Genomic DNA, 13,642 nt, shown 5'->3' with positions numbered 1-13,642 from the left:
AGAAGTGACTTTGTGCTCCCCGCAGGAGAGCACTGTGACAGAATCTAATTCTCCTTCATAATTGCATTATGACTTCATGCAGAAACCATAGACAGCCTGGCTCTGAAGGGAGTGCCGCTCTGTGAGGTAGGATTTATTAGGGGTGTCTTAATCAGAAGACTGGCGAGATGTGCCAGCCCACCCCTGTGGATCAACTTGTGGGGTCACTCCATTGTTTGATAACATTCGAAGTGTACGGGCAAAATGCAAAGAGTAAATTTCCAATATAAGTTGGAAACGCTGTCATTAGCTTGAAAAACGAGAGTGCGTTAATTGTCCTAACAAAGACTTGTTTTCAACTGCATTTTGCTGCTGCCTTTAGAAACTCATCAGAGCTAGGCCTCCGAGAAAAAGAGGTCACAAAGAGTTGAGTTGGGCTGAAGGCAGCTGTAGGGTTATGGAATAAAAAAGGCCTTGCTGAGCTATTGTCTCTATTTTAATTACAATAAGGGCGAATTCATTGTACACTTACTTTATATGGTCAACAACAACAACAAAAAACAATCCCACGTTCCTGCAAGCCCAGTAAGTGTGTACGGCCTTAATAGTCACTCTTGAGCTGTTTTACGAGTATAATCAAACAAGGTATCCACAGGCAGGCCCTGCACTATTTGAAAGATGCACATTTCACTAAATATTGACTTCTCAGTCTCCCAGCCATACAAACAGTTTATGGCATTCTATCTTGAATAAATTAAACATCACCTATATTTCATGTGGCAGTGTAAGATATTTACAAAAGGAAAGGCTCTGACAATGTGTGAGATTAGAGACAGTAGCCGTTTAACCAAGTAGCAAAAAAAAAAAAAAAAAAATTGCTGCATGAGAGGCAGCTGGGCAATATTTAGTTGAAACAGTCATGTGTAAGCTCCACTGTGGCACATTCTAATCCTTTCATATGGATTCTCTCCAACTTAGAATTGTTCATTGAGTGTGACAGACTGGGGGTTTAAAACTAATCCATAAATTAGTCCGTGGTCTCAAACACAACGGGTGCCATAAATGAAAATGAAAATCCTAGAACAAAATTAAATTCACAACCTTAAATACTTTTTCTTCTCCAATCGCTCTGTGGTGCTCCTGCTTTAGAACACACAGATTCACTGCAAGACTGCATTTTGGGGTGGGTGTGAGGAGGGTGTACATTAAAAAATGCACAGTGTAATAACCCAGAGGAACCCAATCTGCTCAAAAGCAGAGCTTAATTGTAAAGAATTTAAATTCTCCCATTTTGATTGTCATAAGCTTAAATGGAGGCGTACTAAGCAGTCCAGACATATTTTAATACACTTTCCCTGAGTTTATTTTCTTAACTAAAGTCAATAAGGAGCCAATGGGTTTTCTTAATTGAATTCCCCTTCAGTTTGTGTTACGGAGCTGCTTTAAATCTAGACACTAGGGCAGGCGAGGAATTCCCCTGACAATTTTATTTTCATAGTTGTGTTCTGCGGCCAATATATATTAAATATAGTTTTTTTTATTCATTTCTTTATTTATTTCTGACTTATTTGAAATCTATTGAAAGCAAAAATACGTGCTGGAAAATTAAACTTCAAAATTTATTTTCTACTGGATTCCCGGTTCATTTTCTTTCCAACTATGTTATGCTTTAATTAAACTCCCATTTCTCAGGGACTGGAGAAAGGAGACAAGAACAGAATAGAAGCTAAAAGGCCCAAACAGGAGAGTCTTGATAAAGCTCTCTTACTTCTTAAAGTCACCCTCCCCTCCCCCTGGGGAAGGGGCTGGGCACCAGGGAACAGCAGGATGGGGGGAGTGGATTGGATTTTTGTTAAGCAATTTCAGGTTTTGTTAAAAGCTTCTTCAGAATTGTTCACTAGTGCTGCTGTGCCCCTGAGATCTTTTCATTTGCAAACCAGATGTGCTGAAAATAATAGGAAACCATACAGGGGTTTCATCTCATAAGGCAAATGACTCCTCTACCTCCTCTACCCGGGGTAGGGGGGGTGGGGGGGTGGTGAAGCCTGGGTGAAAAGAGGGGCAGAGAGGGGAAGGCACAGGTGAGGGGAGGAATGGAAGAGGAGGGTGAAGGTGGAGAGGGACAGGGCTCTAGAAATAGTAGCTTCTAGTCATCTCCAGCTAGATGCCAGAGGGCTGGGTCCTTCCAAGTCCTACCCTTTCCACCATCAAAACAGCCCCAACGATCACTTTCTAATCTTTAGTTTGTAAACCTGTCAAGTCTTTATTTCTTGGATTCTTTTTAAACAAGGAACATAAAAGTATGGGAATTATGATGGAAGCAATAGAAACAAAAAAAATCTGCTTCCATCTCTCATTTCTTTTTTTAAGAAGTCAGAATCAGGTGACCTTCATCACTATAATGTTCTCACTGCTTCCGTTCCCTCATAAATCAAAATGGGTCAAGAGCTGGTTGGCTATGATGCTATTTGTAATGGGCCTGTAATCATCAGCAAAATAAAAACAGACACACTGGAGATAGTATGAAAAAGGCCACGCGATTTGGGGGCAAAAACTTGAAAAGGGGGCTCATGCGTACTTACTAGCACCCTAATAATATTCTTGTGACCAGGCACACCGGCCCATCAGTAACACTCAATAAGTATTCACTAAAGGATGAGTGATACACAGTCTTAATGGAGTAGAAGCCAACTCTAGAAAAAAGGGAATTCAGTAAACACTCTAGAATGAAAGCTGTGTATGTCCTAGCAACAGTGGCTTAATACAACACACTGAGGACGGATGCTTGCAGTAACGTTGGGCCATCATGCTTAATTTCTAGAATGCCATCCTTTCTTATGCACATTCTATGCGTTCCTTGTTGGCACCAAACTACTGCCCCTGTGATGCTCTCCCCAGTCCCGCTCTGGCCACTAGGTCAGCCCTCACTGCAGAGTGCCTCCCGCTCCTGGGTTCCAGTGTGGAACACCTAGTCCCTCTATCACATTTTAAGGGGCTTCAGGAATTTTCTGTTTCCACAGGCACTAGCATATTGCTGTACGTATTATGGGGGCTTGGTATTTGTTGAATGAATGCCTAAAAAGCTGCTAAGCATACAGCCCTTGGCACCATGCAAATACCAACAGCACAGAGGAGGCAACATGCAGCTAAGACCTGGAGAAGAGCGGCTTGAGGTGAAGCCAGGCTCTCTGCTGTCGTGTCGATGATGCCGTTACAGGCTGCCAGAAGCACAAGTGTCCTTCTTCCCTCTGTATTTAAGAAACTGAAAACACGTGCCATGGTGTGGGACTTCCCTCACTTGGCATACTCTGTGAATATCTCTGAAGGAGAAGGGCTGCACTCACGTTCACAGGACTGGATACTTTACACACACAACGGCTTAGGATATCAGACTATGAAAGTCAAAATAACAATGTGGGCCTGGGGGTGGGACTCACTTTCTCCAAGGTATACCGGGTTTGGAGTGCTTAGATACCAAGCAGAAGAACAGTGCTGTTTTCTTTTCCAAGAAACACAAAATACTTAATTGGATACGTACTTTAAAAAAGAGGAAAAACTCATTCAGAAATGACCTATTTCATTCCTGTGGAAGGATTTTTAAATGTGTTCCAGGATTTGGCCCTATAGCTATTCATTTCTTATTCTAAAGTGATTTTAATGTTTTAATTTATGACAGTCACATGTACAGTGACACACAGGTTGACCGCCCCCCTCCCCCGCCCCGAATTTCCTACTAAAGCTGCTGAGGGCGTTTATAACCCAGTGCTGTGCTGCTTTCTAAGGTAGACTCCTCGTCACGCATCCAATGCAGGACACTACCGAGCAGAAACAATACAAAGTCCACATTATCTAGGAAGGGAAACACCGACTATTTTCCTGGGAAGATAGGAAGACGTTGAATCCAACTGTCAGGCAGGGGCTAAGGCTACCGGCTCAGAAACAGGTAATTTTATCTACATCTCATACCTGAAGTCAACCAACTTCAAAGAAAATTCCAAACACAAAACAAAACAAAACAAAACAAAAGAAACCCCCTAGTAGGGCAGTAGGCTTCCCCCCCTTGTAGGGCAGTAGGTTCTAACTTCGGAGCCAAATCTGCATAAAGGACTCTGAGCCCAGGGGATGGTTTGGCTGGCTCTATATTTTAACAGAGGGCTCCAGGGACAATTTGGATGATGCATTTGCTCTTCAATCTCACAGCATCTATCTTTGTGAATGAGACCACATGGCCAACTTGATGTGATTTAAAAAAAAGGGGGGGGGGGCTTGCCAATTGCTCTAATTGTAAAAGAAGTACCTGATCAGAATACCAGTGTGCATGAGAAGGAAGAGACGCCCAAGAAGCTCATGGCAAATCACAGCGAGGCTCTGGATGGCTCCCATTTCAATTCTGTCCCTCCAATGATTTTTTTTTTTTTAATTTAGAAAGAGATTCTAATGAATTAACGGTCTAATGGTTGCAAAGCTGCAATAAGGTTGATGGGGCAAGTTGACATCAAATACTCCTTTCAGTACTCCAGAGCCTTCAAAAATTCCTCCCCTAGATCACGCTACCATCAGACATGTGTGTGCCTTGACACGAAGGTCAGGAGACCTGTTCCATGCACATGGGACGGGAGACACGGTGGCCTGGCTCCTCCCACCCATCTGGTCCAGGATTCTCAATGGCAACATCACGTCAGACCGGGCTCACAATTTCTCCCCTCCCAGGGTCTCCGGGACGAAGCTTTAACCTGCTTTTGAGGGAGTCAGGTGACTGGGGACTCAATGACGGTCTGCCTCCCTAACAAGGGAACAATTCAATTACCCTGGTTACGGAAGATAAAAGAAAACGCTGGAGCACTTCCTTTCAGAGAAATCAGAAATCAACTATGACCTTTCGAGTCTAAAAAAATTTTTCTATTGCATTTGTACATTTCCTTGTAATGAAACTCTGACCTGGAGAATGGGCTTCAGTCACTGCCTCTGAGTGGGAGAAAGAAATGGAGGACGACTACGGGCTGCTTCTTTTTCTTTTCTTTTTTTCTTTCGTCTTCTTCTTTTTTTTTTTAAAGCTCAGGCTTTATGTTACTGTCACTGGATTTAGCTGTTGCAGCTTTTAAGGCTAATGGTGGCTGTAATCTTGCAAACAGTGCAAGAGAGAAGAGTGGAAATTAATTTAGCTATCCATTTGTCAAGATTCTGTCTGGAAGATTTTTTAGGAACCAATCTAAATCCAGGGATAGCCTGGACCTTTAAAATGGGACACAGGATCATTGAGCTCCAGAACCTTTAATCTGTTTGAAGTAAGGAGCAAATGTTAAAATCCACGTGTACTTTCTAGGCAAGATAAATACATGGAAGACTGCTTGTTAAGACACAGCAAGCCGAGAAGATGATGTCAGTTAAGGCAACGGATCCTACAATGTTGTTTTAGGGGCAATTTTACTTTAACTACTCTTGGGTGTGCCAGTGAGAATCTGGGTGCTCATGGCCACAGATGCCCTCTGTGTGGGGACAGGGTTCAAGAGCTTGCGCTGAAAGGCGACCGTGCATCTGTGAGCTCGTCATGCATCACCTGGAGCCTCAAGGCTGGGAGCAGAGAGACAGAAGCCAAGACAAGCCCCTATTAAAAGGCATCTTCGATATGGACAGAAATACAGCATTGTTTGTTTTGAAAATTTCCTCTTAAACAGAGTCTCTCTGGCTGAAACGGTGATAACAGTAAGTTGTAGCTGTCTGAGGACACAAGAGAAGCTTTCGGTGGGGGGTGAAGGCGGAAAGCTCCGTTGCAGAGACTGAGGGGGGAGGAGTTCAGGTCTTCAAAACAAAAAAACAAAACAAAACAAAACAAAACAAAAACCAGCCTGAGCGAGTGAGAGGCCAGCCACAAATGAAAAGTGTTGTTCCATGTTTTGGAGAAGTGGGGTGTTTCTACAGTGTGAGAAAGGCCTCCACTACCTTAAAATATAGACCTGGCTAGCCACAGCCACCTAAATGGAACCCTCTAGAATGAGAGGCAGTTAAGGGCTGGCTCATCTCTGGGCCCCTTCTGCAAAGATGAACCAACTACCTGCAAAGGGTAGTGGGGGACAGAGGTGTAATTCACATGGGCGTCCAAAGGGCCATTCACAGGAAATTTCATGAAAACCTACTATGGAGAGCTCAAGCCTAAATCAGTTTACAACCGGGATAAGCGGCAAGAAATCATGAAAGGTAAAAACCTCGCTCCTAGTATGGAAAGTAGAGAGCATGGCTGACGTGGAATCAGGAAGGAGCAGCTTCGCGGTGCTTAGGAATGCGGCGGAAAATAGGAGGGGTCTGTGCACTAGGCTAACAAGCTTTTACTTAAGCAGCAGAAGGAACTGGCAGGACTGAAACAAATACACACAGACAAGGATTTAGGAAGCAGCCTGGATGGGGCGGAGTTTAGAGTGAGACACAATCACCAATTGATGGATTTTCAGAAGATTTTAAGTGCAGGCACTGGTGTTCTCATAAACAACGGTCAGAAAAATCCTTACTAGTGGCTTTTCTACGGTTCTCTTTGTCCCGGTGTGATGGGTTAGAAAGGTAAAGAAAACAGAGACTAGGGGATCTACTGTCCTATTTCATATACCTCCTCTTGCACGGAACACTCTGGACTTTCGTCATGCCTGTGTCACCGACTCCCGTGAAAACCAAGAACGTCTCCGGAAAGTCAGTGTAAAGGACAGGTGCCCCATCTAGGGTGGTAAAAGAGGGTCTATGCATGAAGAATGATGAATTATATATTCAGTGTTTTAAAAGAAGTCCTGTATCCTGGGGTGTGGGGCTCAGAGAGATCTTACAATCTCCTGGGATAACAGAATGAAGCGGGTAAGTTATCTTTTAAAGAATTGTTTTTTTCCTCATAGAATGATTACTCTTCCACGTTCTGGGGTCAGAACCTGTGCATAGTGGTAGGGGAAGGCCTTGGCGACCACAATGCGACCATGGCCTTTCCCACCGTAGCAGGTTGAGGAAGCTCCAAGGCTCCCAAGCAAGCACCGTCAAGCGGTATGAGAGCCACTGGGTACCACCAAGGGGATGGGTGGCATGCCTCCCTCCCTCGGTGATAGAAATCAGAGACAGTGAAACTCATTTTGAAGAAGAGTTTCAGACAGTCCAAAAAAGATAAAGCCACAGAAGCTGTGGCTGCCTCTTCCACACCTCCAATATTCAACTGAGGGGAGCGGGGCAGTACGTGAGTGCCCAGCATGGAGCAGACAGTGACTCTCTCTGATCTCTTGACCCCGGCAACACACACAGGTAGTAACACTGTCAGCAAGTACTCTCCAGGGCAGGAAGAATGGCGATGCATTTACAAACATGGCCCACATGGGCCTGTTAAAGGGTATTTTCCTTCCTATGAATTAAGATGGAATTAAGACGAGAAGATCCAAAGCCACAATACTTACCATTTCATCAACCGTGGCTAAGCCTAAGCTACCGGCATGTTCTCTAATAGCCAGGCGGCCATTTTCCCTAGCATTCTGCTTTGAACAGTGATGCTTAAAAAGAATTCTCTTAAGCATAAGCTGCAACATATCTGATCTTCTGTTAAGTGCCTGGATGTTAAAAGATTTTCTGAGGTTCTTAAGATTCAACTTAAGAACAAAGTATCTAATGGCTTTGAAGTTCCAAAATAACGGAACAATTAAATTCCAAGGATTTCAAGGGAACTTTTTGGCTTCTTTGCATACATACCAGAAAGACAATATACATTCAGGACATTTTCAGTGGTAATGAAGGTACCATACCTGTGATGATGGTAAGGATGGTGGTGGTGGTGGTGGTGGTGGTGGTGGTGGTGGTTGTTGTGGGAGGAGGGAGAGTTGTGGGGGGATCTGGATAAAAAAAAAAAGGAAAATCAAACCCACAATGCTGAACACAACAATGATCAGTAATGACAAAACAAGGGCATGAGGACATTGAGATGTTTGTTTGATGACGTCCCCCTCTGAAACCAAAGCTTCCCCGTCCGCCCACCGAAGATCTGTGTCTTGTAATCGTAACCCAAAACCTTAGTTGGAAAAGCTAAGAAAAGAAGAAAAGAGATTTGTATTAATGAAGCGAAGTAGGGATGAGGAGATGTGAAGGAGAGAACGGAGGGAAAAATCAAAATAGGACACCCCCACCCCAATCTGATTTCAAAGGTGAGGGTAAACCAGCTCTACGCCTGAGAGTCATTTCATTTTATGCTTTTGCAGTTAGGAGAAAGGAGGAGGAGAGGACGCTGCTCCAGCGAAAGGGCTCCTATCGGCCAAGGATGATGTGCTCTTGCTCCCCTGCTCTCCATGACAGGTAACTTCATTATTCCCCATCAATACATCCCAGCGGGAAGTAAAACTACTTCTATGCTCGTAATAAATACAAAGAAGAGAGAATGTCACCACTAAATATCAAGTTCCAGGCATATGAGATTTTACTGAGATTTTATTTTTTTTAAAAGTCAATAAATTTTACAACTTATAAATATTAATACGTTAGTTGCCTTTGCTCGCGTTAAAAGCTTGACCTAAGTGGATGGCGGTGATAAGACCAAAAGCCCGCCTTCCATCTTGTAAACAAGAGGATGAAATATAAACGGGGCTTGACCCTCCAAGCCAGGAATCCCAGAGGGAACCCTCTGTCAGATGTTTGATATACTGTATATTCTTCTATCATCTCAGAAATTATTTGGGGGACAAGGGAAGGGCAAATATGAAAGAGAAAAAAGAAAATCCTGAGCCCAAATGATCAAACTGAATGTGTTAAATTGTCAGCAAGACTTTGAACTAAGCAATCATTCTGCTATAACAGAGCATAAGACGATTTGAAGGCTTTTGATTTTAAATTTTATCTAAAGCACGTCAACTTTTTCTCCCTGACACATCTGGTGGCCTTTTATCTCCAAGTGAGCTCTCAGATTGTCTAATTAATACATCAAAACTTTAATTATATACTGCACCTTTATTGGCTTTGGTACAACTTCCTGAAAGTTTATGAAAACACTATTTTGGCTCCTGGTTGTAAGGTCTGCTTGAAATGATTCCTACTATCGATCAATAATCTGAGGTTTTAATTTTCTTAGCCAGCTTCTCTCTCACACACACAGTATATGAATGTGTTGGGGAAGAATCAGCAGCAAGTTGTTCTGTCTTACAGGAGACTGTGCTCGTTGAAGTTGTGGACACGAGCGGTTTAAAGCAGCCTCACACAGTTCAAAAAGGAATTCATCAAAAAACAAAACAAAAAAACCCAAAAAGCAAACAACCCCCCCCAAAACCACACACACACACAAATCTCATTGAACGCCAAGAAGCAGAAATGATTAAATAAGTAATTTCAAACCACCTTTTTAGACGAACAGGCAGTGTGTTTGCTGGCTACTTTCTCATGGAGGCCCCAGGTGAGGAAGCATTCTGGGACCGGGCGGATCACGTGCTGGCACCCACACCTTGCCGCAGGCACCGGGACAGACACAGAGGAACAAAGGGCACCGGTCCCTGAGCCGAGCTCTGAAGGCATCCCGTGCCCTCTGCTACCCAACTCAACTGGACCCAGAGACATGCCTGCTGCCCAGCATGTGGGCGGCTAATGCGGTTTCTCTGTTCTGGTTCAATTACAATATTTATCACTGGAAAGGAACATCTGTGGCCTGGGAGACTTCCCCTGATACACTCTAATGCTATTTCTGGACCTACCTCTCAAAGTATTGGCACAAAATGTGTGATATTCACAATACAATCAAAGGGGAACTGAAGGTCCATTTTTGAAATATGATTTGAAAATACGATTATGAACAAGGGGTGGACCAGACTAACAAGGGCAGAGACTTCAGAAAAAAGGTCACCGGTCCTTTCCGTTTTGTGAAAATCACACACTTTCAATTATTTTCATCACTACCGGGGTAACTGTTGTCCTTCACATCTGGCTCAAATGACCTGAATGAATTTGATTCTGTTAATAGGTATAACCTCGTTGCTCAGATCATTTCTAGCAAGAAGAGCAACGTGAGGCCACCATTTAAGAAAATACAGAGTTGGAGCTAATGAGCGGTGCTTGACACATAGAGGCTCAAAGAACAAAACCAACTGGGGCTCAGGCACTAACCAGCTAGATTCTCCAAGTACAGGAGTTATTTCCAGAGAATTAAACATTTTAAAGGCACGTTAGCGCTTAGTTCATAAAGAACTTTGAATGTTACTGTAGTAGTACAATAAATCACCTTTGAAAAGAAAATCTACTCGCCATCTTCTCAAATTCCTAGAATATCTTATTAATGGACTAACAACACCTCAGGTTGGCCTTCTAGCCGCCATCCCAGGCAGTGACACTGGCACAGCCTAAGGGAGGCAGGTTAGAATCCTGTGGATCTAACAGATCTCTGGACGAGGGTAAGTGTACCATCCTGCCTTGGAGGGATGTGTGTGTGCGTGTGTGTGTGTGTGTGTGTGTGTCTGTCTGTCTGTCGGAACAGGTAGGTGGCTATCAATAATGCACTCTGGCCCAGCAAGTGAAATCCAGAATAGTCACGTGTTGGCGGGAACTGTTCTACTGGGAGAATTAGAGGCACTACAAAGTAAGACACAAATGTCCCTGTAGACTTGGCAGTCAGAAGCGTCATGGCTTGGAAACAAGCCTGTGAACTTGGGCAGCTTAGGTGACCTTTCTAAGCTTCATCTGTCATCTGTAACACGGGATGAGGATAATGCGTACGTCCTGGGGTGACTGTGGAGATCTGAGATGGTCATGCATGTGCAACAGTGGGACACAGTGAGCACCCAACAAATGCCAGCCATAAGCTGGTGTCCCAAATTATTCAAAGACATCTGTGTCCATCAAATCCACAAAATGTTTGTCTTGAGAGGTGGCAACAGGAGGGACGATAAATCAGAGTTGTTTTTCCAGATAACTTAATCTTCTGAATCAAGGAAGAATACAATAGGCTGGTAGGAATTTGCCGCTCCTATTACCCACCGCAAACCTGGGGGGCAGCAAAGGAAGGGGTTCACGTGAGGCTCAAACCCTCATGTACAGAAAGGGATTTACCTTCCTGCCCCTGGCATCAGCGGACCGTGAACGGTCTCAGGCACAGGGTGGCTGTGTAATGTCAACTGAAAAGGGGTCCCAGGGCACCCCCTGGCACCTACACAGGACCACCGTTCCCTTGGCTGGAATCTCCTCAACCACTGGGGAGAATTAATGCTCTTACATGTGTAGAGCACAGACAACAAGGGTAGTGTATGCAGAAAACACATCTCAGAAGTTTACAAATCAGGTGAGTAGATATGATCCTGTAATTCTGCATTATGTTAAAAGGGGGGGGGACCCAAACCTCAGGATTAGATCGTAAGGATTATATTTGAATATCCATGTAGATATGGTATAAAGCATGCTTCTATGTCCTCACAAAGAAAGACACTGACTCCTGTTTTCTTCAAAAGGAAAGTGGCCAAGTTCTGAGACATAACACGGTGTCAATATTCCATAGGTATGGTTATGTGTGTGCAGGGGTATATTCATATATACGTGTACTTGGATAATTTACAGTGCTAACAGGAAGCAAGAAATGTGCACACATATCCATACATTTATAAGACACTGAAATTTTCAGGCTTGTGGTTACTCATTCCGTGTCATGTCAGTTCATGACTACGCTTCCTGGTATAAAACCAACCTAGAGACTTCGATTGGACAGAACAGACTCAATCTGTCATCCTAAGGCTAGAGAGGCAGTGCACTCCTCAGCTAAACAGAGAATATTCACCAGACCCAAAACTGACATTAAGATATAAACGGGAAAAAGTCTAGGATGCCTGACACGTAGTAGATGCTCAGTAAATATCTGCTGGTTAGAGAATGCAATTCACGATAATATATGCTTTCATAATCCTGTGAAAAGATATTAAGAAAACAGACAAATTTAAAAATAAATGCATTCGTGTCTAAAGGAGTAGCTAGTGGTGGTTTACGTAGCTGCCAAGGACCCTATATTTTCTCTCCAAGAATTTACCAGCTTGCAACATCTTCGGGAATGTAATAGCTTCATGCTGAAAACAGGATACTTCTGTTCATCAAAGCAGGAGAGAGGCTAGCTGAGGTATCACAGGAAAATACCACTGGGAATAAACTTTCTGAGCTAAACAGCCATTAATTGGTAAGGCTGAATTTTGCAGTCATTATTTCTAACATAATCTCGATTGCTCGTGCCTGAGGACACAGCTTTCCTGCTCAGCATGACCAGGGACTGTGATCTAGTGGGAAATTCCCACAATTAGAGGGAGAGAAGAAAAGTCACTGCCCTCCCAGGTGGAGACACTGGGGTCCACCTCAGGCCAGGCTTCTTGAAGTTCTTGAAGAAAACAAACTGGCTTTCGGTTTTCAACTTGACCAAAAGCTCTGGGAGGGAATCACAAGCAGCAGCTACACGTAAGTGAGTCTAGTAGAAGACCGTTTTAGCTTTCCACGTACCGTAAACATACAGCATATAATCCGAGTGAGCTTTCCCCACTATGTTAGACGCTTCACAGCGGTATGTACCATTATCTGTTTTGTTTAGGTTATTGATGAACAGGTTGGGCCCGGACAGGACGGCGTGCTGAGGCATTTCGTCATCCACTCTAACCCAGGTCACCATCACCGGCCTGCAGAGGAAAGAGGAAAAACAGGCTGCTTCATTGTCTCCCACCAAGACGTCTGCATTTGCTTCCCACCCACCCATTAGAGGAGCTACACGCAGGGTGACATGATGAAAGACATGTTTTAAGTTCACAGAATTACAGCCGTGAAGTCCCCCTAGCCTGTTTGGGATAAACTTTAAAAAAAAAAAAACATTGTCAAGTGTTGAAAAACTTTCAACAGACCATAAGCAGGAGTCTCATTATTTCTAATTCGACTTTAACAAATCAGCAAATAAACCAATGTGCCCCATTTTTATGCCCTGCTGAGTGGTTTCACACAAATTCAGACAGGACAGAGCTCACCCACCGTTAATCATCTCATTAATTAGGGGGAAAACAGCAAATTCTCAGCTAGTGATACATGCACTACTCTGATGGTTACTAATACACCAAGGCTCTTGCTCCGAAGCCACTTATGATATTTCAATGATTTCAAGTTTTGCAAAAAGAAACAGACTTTTACATCTGAATGCTGCTTTCTTTTGACCTCTGCTATTGGAAAAACCACCTCTATTCATTCGGGAAAGATGCAATCACTTCTTTTCCCCTTAAACCCTACCCATAACCTGCTTCTTCCGACCCAGTTGACCTTATCTATGTGTTCCTCGGCAAAATGCCGTAATTTGCTGGCTCTCCGAGTCCCACACGCTGTCACCCTCTCCCTCTCTACGGGCACCTGCAGGCCCTGCGGCTCAAGGGCGGCACTCCCAGGCCACTCACTGAGGGGAGCATCTTCCTCTGCTCAGAAGCACGTTTGTTTTCAGGATTTAAAGTACCACGTTTGCGTCCATCAGGGAAAAGCAAATTTCACGAGATGCTCCAGGGCCAAAACAGCACAGGCACCAAGTATCTTTCAAACTCATTGAATCTAAAACGCGTGTTCTTCAAGGCAGCTCCCTCAACGTCCTGTGACATCGGGGCCACATGGATGACTGTGCCTGAAACTCTCATGTTAAAGGAGGGCCGCAGAGACACGGGCACAGAAGTAACTTCCTGTC

General features: G+C 43.9%; 1 protein-coding gene across 3 annotated transcripts in view; it reads right to left on the bottom strand.

Moving 5' to 3' along the window:
• The window catches only part of CADM1 (cell adhesion molecule 1), a 319,010-nt gene that overhangs the window by 26,339 nt on the left and 279,029 nt on the right, over nt 1-13,642 (bottom strand). For all 3 annotated transcript variants that reach the window (XM_045797823.2, XM_045797824.2, XM_045797826.2), the window contains exons 7-8: nt 12,436-12,608; nt 7,740-7,826 (exon numbers count right to left, since the gene is read on the bottom strand). In XM_045797823.2, the coding sequence (XP_045653779.2) occupies nt 7,740-7,826; nt 12,436-12,608 (260 nt within the window). The remainder of the gene's footprint in view (nt 1-7,739; nt 7,827-12,435; nt 12,609-13,642) is intronic.

Source organism: Ursus americanus, chromosome 16 (assembly GCF_024610735.1).
Source record: "Ursus americanus isolate L20-20 chromosome 16, mUrsAme1.1.p, whole genome shotgun sequence".
In the NCBI taxonomy this organism is placed as follows: Eukaryota; Metazoa; Chordata; class Mammalia; order Carnivora; family Ursidae; genus Ursus; species Ursus americanus.
The sequence above is the reverse complement of the archived record's forward strand: the minus strand, read 5'-3'. Positions and strand labels throughout refer to the sequence as shown.